The sequence below is a fragment of the Gigantopelta aegis genome, chromosome 5 (assembly GCF_016097555.1).
Source record: "Gigantopelta aegis isolate Gae_Host chromosome 5, Gae_host_genome, whole genome shotgun sequence".
In the NCBI taxonomy this organism is placed as follows: domain Eukaryota; kingdom Metazoa; phylum Mollusca; class Gastropoda; order Neomphalida; family Peltospiridae; genus Gigantopelta; species Gigantopelta aegis.
In genome coordinates this window covers 14,764,475-14,777,102 of record NC_054703.1, presented here as the reverse complement: position 1 = coordinate 14,777,102, position 12,628 = coordinate 14,764,475, and the positions used below count along the sequence as shown (strand labels likewise).

The 12,628-nt window shown below is 38.4% G+C and overlaps 1 protein-coding gene across 1 annotated transcript in view; it reads right to left on the bottom strand.

Annotated features, from left to right (window-relative positions):
• Nucleotides 1-12,628, bottom strand: part of LOC121372966 (glycoprotein-N-acetylgalactosamine 3-beta-galactosyltransferase 1-B-like) — a 51,802-nt gene that overhangs the window by 5,889 nt on the left and 33,285 nt on the right. Inside the window, 2 exon segments of the mRNA XM_041499404.1 lie at nt 2,839-2,860; nt 3,616-3,760. Of these exon segments, the coding sequence (XP_041355338.1) occupies nt 2,839-2,860; nt 3,616-3,760 (167 nt within the window).

Here is a 12,628-nt window from a genome sequence, read left to right as displayed (position 1 = left end):
ATTGTCTTTATTGTGATATGTACCAGTATTAATTCTGTATTACAAGGTTACTGAATGAGTAGTTAAGGGTTAATTAAAAATTAACCAGTTAGGAATAGAGTTGTAATTCCTTTATTAATTAAGTTCCCCTGGAAGCGTTTCTCAATTATCACACGTGTGTGTGTTGTATCACGGTGAAGTGTTTAGAATATTGCGTTGACTAGACACCTAGTCTTTAACTAATTAAGTGATTAGTTCCGGGTTGTTATTATTATTGTTGTTGTAAGTAATTAAATGCGGCAAATATATTTGTCAGCGTAAGGTTAATACAGATTCCAAAGTGTATTGTGTTTTGTTGTGTTTTCTAGTGAACTAAACGTGCTATATTACATATACTTTATATAAGATCTTATCTCTGTTTATACCTAGAGCCGAGCTACTCGGGTATACACTGCCCGATACAGAGATATCTAATAGATATACAGTTAGGAGAGATATTTGGATAATCGTGTTTTATTCAGTTACGGGTATTATAGGATCCCCGTGACACCTGATAAAAGCCATGCCCAAGTAGCATATCATTCTTCTATGTATGAGTAATTCAACTTAGATTCGTCCTAGCTCTCCGTATAACATAAAACATGGTGTTGATTTCTTAACAGGTAAAATATGTCTAAAGAGGTTGATTTATACAGAGTTAAATATATCATTTTTCTCGTGCCCCCAAATTTCGCAGCCATATAATAAGATTAGCAGGACCATCGAGTCGAACATTTTAAGTACATAGCCTTGGCAGCCTGTTGACTAAGTCTACACTTGGTAGTTTGGACGTTATTTAATTTACTAAAAGTAATTCCTAAATATTTGTATTCTTTAACATTTTCTAAAATAGTGTTTCCAAGCTTAAAAATATGTTTATAGTCTTTAGCAGTTCCGTTAAAAATCGGTATTTGTGTTTTGTTTCTATTAATTTTAAGTTTCCAATCATTGCAATACTGGTAAAACGTATTTAAAGTATATTGTAGGTCAGCTAACTTGTTGCTAATAAGGCCGTATCATCTGCATATCACAAACAAAGGATGTGCATAGCAATGTCTACCGGATTTTCTTGATTATCTGTTTTAATTCGGATTCCTTCGCATCCCTGGTTGGATAAATAATCTTCATGGATACAGGTGCAGAAAGACACTGATAACAATAAACTGTAATCACCACACTTCCGTGCTCTCGTTTCATTTCAACTTATTGTCGTGCTTATATCCAATTAAGGTTCAAGCACACTGTCCTGGGCACACACCTCAGCTATCTGGACTGTCTGTCCAGGACAGTGGGTTAGTTGTTAGTTGGTTAGTGGTTAGTGAGAGAGAAGAGGGTGTAGTGGCCTTACCTACCCACTAGCCCTTGAGAACTCACTCTGGGTTGGACCCGGTACCGGGCTACGAATCCTGTACCTACCAGCCTGTAGTCCGATGGCCTAACCACTGCGCCACCGAGGCCGGTCCGTGCTCTCATTCACTCACACTGAGTGATCGACAAATGGAGAATTTATTATAAAAAAACAAAACAAAAACAGAAACAAAACACCCAGCTTACTCAGTTTAATACATCAATATAATCAGACACTACTTAAAGGGACATTCCTGAGTTTGCTGCATTGTAAGATATTTCCGACTAATAAAATATTTGTATGATTAAACTTATATATTAAATATATTTTCTTGTTTAGAATATCAGTGTCTGTATATTCAATGTGTTTCTGGTCGTCTTAATATTTGTAAGAAGCCCAAACTGGATTTTGTCTTCAAATAATTTCATACGTACGAAAAAAAAATAAAAAATTTAGGAAATAAAATGAAATTCAACCTAGTATAAATATTAGAACGATCAGAAACAAGTTTATTATACAGCCACTAATATGTTATGCAGAAAAATATATTCGATATGTAATAACAATCGTTAAAAAGTCTCTGTTAGTCGATAACATCTTAAAAATTGCAGCAAACTCAGGAATGTCCCTTTAAGTACTGAACAGACTTAACGACCGTGAAGGCACGAAACACTGGTAATTACTGAAAGTTTTAGCGTACACGTATTATGTACGTCATATGCCGTGGTTTACGGCCTGACAGTAAATAAACTTCTGTTCTGTTCTTCTGTAGCATTGATAAGGAACACTGACCAGTCTTGTTGGATTAATTTTTCATGGGGTCGTACATTTTGCACTAAATGTTTTTAATCGAAAATAAATTATTTTACAGTACAATAGACTGCTTCGCGTACTTTGTACTATCAACAGATGTCACTTTGTGCAGAGCAAGTTACATATCCGATCGATTATGCCCGGCTGCAGGTGTGTGTAACTGGGGTCGGAACCATGTGTTCCACGGGTCGATTTTGAACGGAGGGGATGTTTAAGCAATGACAATGAAAAAAGTACAAGATTGAGAAAGTATGTGAACGAAAGCTTTATTTGACCATAATTTGCACATTAAAATACTTTTTTTTAAATATTAAAACCCCGTATTTTTGCAGTGATGGTACCCGTAAAATCGGCCGTAAAATCCATACGCCGTACAAGTCGGCATTTTAACCGTACAAAATACGGCCAATACGTACAAGTACGCAGCCCTGCCACATTTTTCACCCTTCCGTACAGCGTCACTGAAATCAGTACACACGCTGTTTATTGGCTGACGCTTGTTTTCAGTTTCCCATTAAACCATATTATATATAAAATTCTAAATGTTCCAAACGAAACAACTAGCAAAACACTAAATTGCCTCGAAAACGTGCCTCTGTGTAATTAAAAAACAGCAGGCCCAAAGACCCTCACCCCCACTCCCTACAGATGTCGCTCACTTCGGGAGTTCGAATCGTTTATCTTCGGAAAATTTAATGCTGCATTTTTATTTAGAATTTTGGGACCCCCTCCTTACGAAATCCTAGATCCGCTCCTGTATAATATAACACGTGGAAACCTCCTGATAACCTGAGCGACCGTTCTAGACTTATTTTGGTCCCTGTATTATTATTATTATTATTATTATTATTATTATTATTATTATTATTACTATTATTATTAGTTGTAGTAGTAGTATTACAATAATAATAATAATAATAATAATAATAATAATAATATTATTATTATTATATTATTATTATATTATATTATTATTATATTTGTATTTATTTATTTATTTATTATTTATTTATTATTAATGATATTATTATTATTATTAGGCCTATTATTATTATCAGGGGCGTAGACAGGTGCCAAAAAGTGGGGGAGTGGGGTGGAGGGCACACATTAAGAAACATATTGACTCAATATGCGGCCTGCACTACGCACATATAGGCCTATATATTATATATAAATATAAATTTATATAAACCATCGTTGCTGCTACTGGATCAAGAAAGGTTTGTAGGGGTGGGGGCAAATGCCCCCCTTGCATACCCCCCCCCCCCCCGTTTCCTACGCCAGTGATTATTACTATCGTTATTATTTATTATTAACAGCGTAAACAAACAAACAACAACAACAACAAACCCAAAGCCAAACACGCAAAAAAAAAAAAAAAAAAAAAAAAAAAAAAAACCCTCACAAACACACAACAACAACAACAACAACCTTACCTTGATCCTTCATCTTGGCCTGACTGACGTCATAGTAATGACGTCGAATTGTGTCACGGTATGTGACGATGGTGTAACTGGTGAATGTAAACATGATGACAATCCCTCCGATAAGTCCAATCCAGAACTGTGCGCGAATCATACTCTGAAATTATTGAAATAAAAATGTGTTGAGTGCCTCGTTAAATAAAACATTTCTTTCTTTCTTTCTGAAATTATTGAAGCGACAGACACTAGTTTGTAAACACTACGACGTGTTGATCACCAGAGCCCCGTTCCACGAAGCTATCTTAGCATCGCGACATCAATTTTGTTCTACGATCGCCAGACCGTTCCACGACGCGGCGCAGCTTTCTATCGTCGTAAATTATGTGAAAATTTACAATAGGTACGAGGCAGTTGTAAGCCACTAACGTAGCTGTCAAATGGCAGTTTGATGATGATTTGATCATTTTCTAAGAAGGATACCAAATTACTGTGTAAAAATTGATCTAATACATACCTAATACTTACGACTACCGTAAGGTTGCTTTGTGGAACGGCTGTAAAGTTTACGGTACTATTTGTAGAACTCGATTACAATTAACCGTAAGCCTAACGCACACGACAGTCAAAAACACGATTTTCCGAAACAAAAACATGTTTCGGTCGATTTTGTTTTCCGAGTGCGTTAACGGAAAACAAGATACATTGTTTCGCAACTGTTAGCCAAAGGTGTTTCGCGAATCAAACTTGTTTGATTTAAAAAAACAAAAAAAACACGTTTAGGTGTTTCGCTCCGATGTGTTTCGCTGTGTGCTTTACTTGCGAAACTGAAATTCGCTACAGACAAAACGTCATTGGACAATAAACCAATCAGCAAACGAATATGAGGCACATGCCATCAAAATGGCATCTGCCAGTGAACCGGGGAACTGTTAATAGAAAAATGGTCAGAACGACCGTGTCTCTACGCTATCTGATCACCGTATCGTTTTTCTTTATGAATGGTCTAAAATTCTGCACCAGTGTCTTCATTCCCTCCGGTGATACTCGAAAGTATCTTTTGTACATTTCGCGGTCTTCGGCCTCCAATTCCGTACCATACCAATATTTATTTACATGCTCCTATACCACTAGAGTTTCGAGCATGTCTGTCCCGGGTCCGATCTCTGGATAGCCAGTGACCTGACCCGGGAAAGAATCCAATTCCGTAATAAGATATTTTAAAAAGCCTTGTCTCACATGCCGTTGTATCCACGAACGGACCCAAATATTTCGTTGTCGGTGTCCCCGTCGACGAATTTTCATTATCATGAGCATTACCAAAAAAGCTATCCTCTTTTTGTTAGACGCTGCCATTTTGTGATCGTGTGACTTCACACTGTTTAAGGGGTGCTATTGTCATGTTTCGCACGTTTTTGTTTGCTGTGCGCGTTGACTCGTTTCGACGTCTGCGGAAGGTTGATCGAAACACGAAAGATATTTCTGTTTTTGAAAAACAGTTTTGTTTGCCGTGTGCGTTAGGCTTTAGCTACAATTATTTCCTGGAACGGGACTCAGGGAGCGACGTAGCCCAGCGGTAAAACACTCGCTTGATGCACGATCGGTTTGAGATCGATCCCTGTCGGTGGGCCCATTGGGCTATCTCTCGGTTCAACCAGTGTACCACGACTAGTATATCAAAGGTCGTGGTATGTGCTATCCTGTCTGTGGGATGATGCATACAAAAGTTCCCTAGCTACTAATTGAAAAAATGCATCGGGTTTCCTCTCGAAGACTATTTGTAAAAAAAAAAATCTGTTTGACATCCAGAGGGCGATAATTAATAAATGAATATGCTCCAGTGGTGTCGTTAAACAAAACAAACTAGTATGGCAGGGTTTAGCTCAGTCGGTTGAGTGTTTGCTTGAGGAGCTTTCGTCTTAGGATCGAACCACCTGATCGGGTTTTCTCTCGTTCCAACCAGTGCACCAAAGCTGGTCAAAGGCAGTGGTACATGTATGTGTTTGCCTGTCTGTTGGAAAGTGTATATAAAAGAACCCTTGCTGCATTAGAAAAATATAGCGGGTTTCCACTGATGACTACGTGTCAGAATTGCCAAATGTTTGACATCCAATAACTGACGATTAATCAGTGTGCTCTAGTGGTGTCATTAAACAAAATAAACTTTTGGTCACTACTAAAGCTGTTTTGGATAACTGAAACAAGACATATATTATATTTTATTGTTTAGAATATCCATTTCCGTACACCCTGTTCAGGCCCGAAGCAACGACTTTGGGAGTGGGGGGGGGGGGGGGGGGGACTGATGGATCGGGTACAAACTCTATCAGATCTTGGTTACAATGGCAAACACTAATGTGATTTAAAAAAAAATGAATAATAAATAAATTAAAAAGACTCACAAGTGGGGGACATGTGCCCCCTGTACTGTAACAATATACAGTCTTGGTTTTGTTTTGGACGCCGATACGTAACCACTGTTAAAAAATTACACGAGCAGACATGAAAAAAAGAAGACGTTTAAAATAGAGATGAAGTTTTTGATGTTTTTTCTTTTATATTCTTTGAAATTTTATAATACATGTAGGGTAAACATATATAGATTGTGTATGACAAGTTTTATAAAAAATGTTGTTACAAACGATTTACTGTAACTCCTCAAAGTGGACACTTGATACACCAGTTGCGGACCACTCACAAAACGGAAGTATTTACGTAGTAATTGCCGCTAGGGGCAATGAACGCAGGGGATATGTCAATACTCAAAAACGTTGAACACAGTAGAAATGTTTTCTCCCTATTTTTTCCCTTCCTTTTTATAATAATAATCTGGGGCGTAGCCAGAGAAGAACAAACGCCGAGGAAAACCCAGACCAGTAAAATAAGCATCAGTGTCATGGGCAAATAAAATAAATATGGGGAAATTCCAGCAGAGGCAAGCGCCTCGTCTGCCTCATGCTGGATAAAGTTCTTAAACCTGTCTGCATTCGTTATAATCTCATTTGAACCACTAGTTCATAATAATTCGACCCTGCATGTGTCAGACCCATATCATAGTAGCCCTAGACTGTTCGTCACATGGCCAGTCGTCCTCTACAAAATATTATAATTATATTAATTGTTGTAGTTCCATTTATTTTTCTTTTATTATTTTTGTTTTCTATAGGTAATGGCAGTATGTATATAATGTAAAGACGCGTATTTTATAAACTGAAACTACGATTTTAAGTGTTCGTTCACTTGTCTCTCACGTTATAGCCTATTTGTACATTTAATTTGCCATTCGTACACATATCAGCTGCAGTCATTCAACAGTAATGCTAATATAAATAAAATGTTGGGGTTTTTTAAAATCCATTTTCATTTAATTCGGGCAAAAATCAGTCTGCCCTACCCCCTACAAAAATGGGAGCCCGTATGGCCTATGTTAGATCGCCAGTCTAGACCAAACATCGCTGCTAAACTCCCAGCACACGAGTCTTGTATTTGCCCCATAAGACGCTTCAGTATTGTTGCTCGCCCCCTCAATGTGAGAGCCCTCCACCCCACTTTTTGCTTGATTGATTGAATTAAAAAAAAAAAAAAAATTGTTACTGTAGGCCAACACAGAAGAACATAATCAACACAAGTTTGATAACTTACAGGACCTTCATAAAATCCTGCCACCGCCAGTGGTCTGTTTTGCAGGTGCCACTGCACGTGCTTTTCGCATACTTCACTGCTCGACTTTGGGAGAGTGGGATGCCGATGGGGTCCTCTATTTCGTTTTGTCAACGAAGTGGAAAACTTTATATGCGGCTTCTCATTTCAACAGTCTGTACCACTATAGGGTGGATTATTTGTTTTTCAGTGTGAATTGGGTTTTTTGGTGGGTTTTTTTTTACACAATCGCATTCTGATGCAAAGAAGTCAGTCGGCGACTGATCTGTGTATTCACAAGGTCAATGTGAGCTAGCACTAGCCTTTTGACCGTCGTTGATCCAGGAAATAGTTTGCAGAGGTCACAGGGGATAACCGCATGCGGGTAACTGTAGTTACTCGCATCCAATATGGCGGACGACGCACATGATGAGTATTAATCAATGTGAATTTCTGTATTTCTAAGCATTACATTCACATTTTAATAGAGCGTATCGGCAGTTGGTTTAGTATGAATATATTTTGAATCGATGCTCTAAGGATAAGTTGTGTAATTCGGCTGATAATGAAATCAGAAAGTTAGGTATGATGAAGGTAACTTTGAAGCGATGATGTAGGTAACTCTCTAGTCAGCTTCAGATGGGATGTGGGTATCTGACAAAAGGGATGCGGGTAATTGCAACGATGAGCGTAACTGTAGGATTAGAGTAACTGCTGTAGTTGTCTCTTCATAATGATCCCCATGTTCGTCTAGAAACAATTAGTAAAACAACTTTTTTCTTATATTTTCCCCTTCATTTTCTTTTTCAGATTATTACATGTACTATTTGTGCGATACATCCTCCGCCCGAGTTAATACTATTTTGACACACACCATCAAAATGCACACTGGGGCCATTCAAATATTACGTAACGCTCAAGGGGGTGGGTGGATGTAGGTCTAAACGTTATGTGGCTTTAGAGGGGTGGGTGGGTGTATTCAACAGCACTGTTTTAACTGTTTTTTCTTAAATTGTTTTCTTCATAAACGCTCTGTGATGGAGACAATGTTTAACGTAGGCCTAGTTAGTTTTAGCTAGACGTATACACACAATAAGGATTATAAATCGAGTACCAATCCGTATTTGAGATTTTCCCAAATTGCAAAACAGTACGTTAAAATTACATTACACCCATCGCTGACTTGTTTGTGAATGGGAAGGGGGGGGGGGGGTCCAAACGGTACGTAATATTGGGGGGGGGGGGGGGCGTATGGTCTAGCGTTACGGAGCGTTACATAGAGAAGACTAAACAAGTTCCCGTGTGAGACCGTTTATCTTACGAGTTTATTTTTAATCGTACGTCACGATCGAAAGTGAGTGATGTACGATTAAAAACACACGAGTTGTAATATAAACGGTCTCACATGGGAACGAGTATAGTATTTCATTTATTACACCTTACATCAATGAACATAAATGACGTCATGTTGTGGCTACTTCATGTAGCTATTTATTAATGAAACTTTGCATTCCTACGCCACACATCTATCAATGACGTTTACATATGCAATATTATAAACATATTCAAGGCTAAACTAAATTATTAAAATATATATTTTGTTAAAGGGACATTCCTGAGTTTGCTGAAAGTTTTAAGATGTTATCGACTAACAGATCCTTTTTAACGATTGTAATTATTGTAATACATATCAATTATATGTTTCTGCATAAAATACTAGTGGCTGTATATTAAACGTGTTTTTCATCGTTCTAATATTTTCACTAGGTTAAATTTCATTTTATTTCCTAAAATATTAGTTTTTCGTACGTACGAAATTATTTGACGACAGAATCCAGTTTGGGCTTCTTACAAATATTAAGACAACCAGAAACACATTGAATATACAGACAATGATATTCTAAACAAGAAAATATATTTAATATGGAAGTTTAATCGTAGAAATATTTTATTTATCGGAAACATCTTACAATGCAACAAACTCAGGAATGTCCCTTTAAATTATACTGCTAACATTAATTATATACAGCAAGTATTTTTCCCGAGTTAAAAATATGAATCGAAAGAACGATGTCACATGATGCCATGTGCATACTGTTCGCATAACATCTATGCGGAGTTGTACCGTGTGACACCTCTACTCACGGGGCGGGACGTAGCCCAGTGGTACAGCGCTCGCTCGATGCGCGGTCGGTCTGGGATCGATCCTCGTCGGTGGGCCCATTGGTCTATTTCTCGTTTCAGCCAGTGCACCACGACTGGTATATCAAAGGCCATGGTATGTACTACTCTGTCTGTGGGATGATGCATATAAAAGATCCCTTACTACTAATCAGAAAGAGTAGCCCACGAAGTGGCGACAACAGGTTTCCTCTCTCAATATATGTGTTGTCCTTAACCATACGTCTGACGCCATATAACCGTAAAAAGGTGTATCGAGTGCGTCGTTATATAAAACATTTCCTTCTTCTTCTTCCTCGAATCACGTGATCGGAGATTATGACCACTCAAAAGATTTATTTTCACATGTGAAGAGACGATAAATATCACATGGGGGGGGGGGGGGGGGTATAATTTTTATATAATAGCGTTACGTAATATTGGAACGGCCCCATTGTGAATAACGGCGGAGGGCGGCGGCAAATGTTGCCTTCGGTTTAATAACAAACATTGGGACACTAAGGCAAGTTGGAAGGGCACCAAGGCAAGTCTTTCCATTAAAAGAGGGGCACGAAGGCAACTTACTTTCTATCAAGTTTTTCAGACAAAAATTATTTCATCTTATGATCTTGGACTCTAGCCTATGCAATATGTTGGATACGGATGCCTTGATATGTGTGTGGTTGTCATGCATTTGTACTGACCGGGCAGTAGCTCGAATGTCTTCTGGTGCTGGCCCGCGGTCACGACCAAACTCGCGCTCTGCAAGTCCACAGCTAATAACTATATCAAATGGCAAATCTAAGTTTAGTTGAAGCATTCTTACCTAAAGACGGTGGACAGCTTCGCACATTTGGCTGCTGCCGAGCTAAGCTCTAGTTTTGTTTGTTTGTTTGTTATTGTGTTGTTTTAATTCTCCCTTGCCGGCGCATTTCGATGTTCAACACCGGCCTCGGTGGCGTCATGGTTAGGCCATCGGTCTACAGGCTGGTAGGTACTGGGTTCGGATCCCAGTCGAGGCATGGGATTTTTAATCCAGATACCGACTCTAAACCCTGAGTGAGTGCTCCGCAAGGCTCAATGGGTAGGTGTAAACCACTTCCACCGACCAGTGATCCATAACTGGTTCAACAAAGGCCATGGTTTGTGCTATCTTGCTGTGGGAAGCGCAAATAAAAGATCACTTGCTGCCTGTCGTAAAAGAGTAGCCTATGTGGCGACAGCGGGTTTCCTCTAAAAACAGTGTCAGAATGACCATATGTTTGACGTCCAATAGCCGATGATAAGATTAAAAATCAATGTGCTCTAGCGGCGTCGTTAAATAAAACAAACTTTACTTTTTACTTACTGGTGATGACTAACCCGTCTCACAGTCTAATCGATTTCCATCGCGCTGATTTTTTTTTATTGGACGCATGACGTTGGTGACAGGATCATATGTCTTGAAATTATTAACACACGTGCATGTGTTAACAAGTATGTGTAATCATAAATAACACATGGTGTTCTCACCAACAGGTGTGCAAGAAAGAAAGAAAATTTAGTTTTATTTAACGACGCCACAAGAGCACATATATTTTTTATCTTATCATCGGCTATTGTACGTCAAACATATGGTCATTCTAACACTGTTTTTAGAGGAAACCCGCTGTCGCCACATAGGCTACTCTTTTACGACAGGCAGCAAGTGATCTTTTATTTGCGCTTCCCACAGCAAGATAGCACAAACCATGGCCTTTGTTGAACCAGTTATGGATCACTGGTCGGTGCAAGTGGTTTACACCTACCCATTGAGCCTTGCGGAGCACTCACTCAGGGTTTGGAGTCGGTATCTCGATTAAAAATCCCATGCCTCGACTGGGATCCGAACCCAGTACCTACCAGCCTGTAGACCGATGGCCTGCCACGACGCCACCGAGGCCGGTCTCACCAGTAAGTGTCAAAGGGGTTCGTTTTGTAATTAACTAGTATATAGAAAGTTTTATGACTAACCAGAAGCGCATTTTCGGGGTAATTTAGTGTTGTATATTGTGTATGATTAATTTAATTTAATTTTTTTCCCCAAGAAATGAAAGATAATTTTAAAAATATATATTATAATTATAAAATAATAACAAATAAAAAAAAAAAAAAAAAAAAAAAATATTATTAAATAAATAAGAGATAAATATTTGGCAGTGTTAACTGCGCCCCACTTCAACTCCATGTGATCACATCTGGAACATCCCAGAGCTAATAGTAAAAGCTCTAGATCTAAGGTCAGTCTATCTTTTTTTTTTAAAATGGTACACCACGTTTTCTACTAACGTACATAATTGAAATACGTTTCTATATTTTAGGATGCATTCAGTAAAGTTTTACTTAATAACCATCAAAATTATTCACACTTGCGTGTGTTTAATTTATTCGCTATGCTTTTGTATTGGCGTGTATAGGTGCTTTATTAAATATGTTTTTAATCATTCACAGATTTCTACCGATATTGATATGAATATACAATCTTTAAATGAGGTTGAATTATCCAAGAGACTGGTTTTCCTTTTGCTAAACGTTCCAAAAAAGTCATAAAACCTGAAATTGCACCCAGCTGCAAAGCCGTCACATATTATTGTTGCATGAATTTCACTCCCTTAAAGGCGGCCGTACGGTTACGCCATCTATCGGCAACGTCATAAACTGCTGGGCGACAATCGGAAAGACCCGTCTATAGTTAACCTGAAAATCATGTGTCTGTGACGCGTAAGTCAGCTACAAGTGCAACGGCTGTCAATAACTTTTAGTTGAAAAAGATGTTAAAATTTGCTTAAAACTTGTTTTTTGAGGATATGTAAGAAATACGTTTGTGTCCGTTAGATACCAGCGAGTTGTGAGATAAATGGTATCGAACCAGGAGCGGATCCAGGATTTTTTAATAGAGGGGATCCAAAAGCCGTTGTTGTTTTTGAAAATAGTATTTAAAGGTTCTGGACAGATGGTCGGGATAAGTTTGCATTTGTGGTGTATTCTGTAATATATATTGTTTGACTAAAAATAGGCGGGGAGGGGGGGGGGGGGGGGCGGGCCTGGACCCCCGCCTGAATCCGCGCCTGCTAACGATCACTTATGTATTATTCTCTATTTATTTACTAGGGGTCTAACCGTCCTGCTTTAAAATTACTTGCTTAGTTTTAATACTATGATAAATACTAAACAGTCCCAAAGTTGATATTTTGCTGATATGTCATTTCTT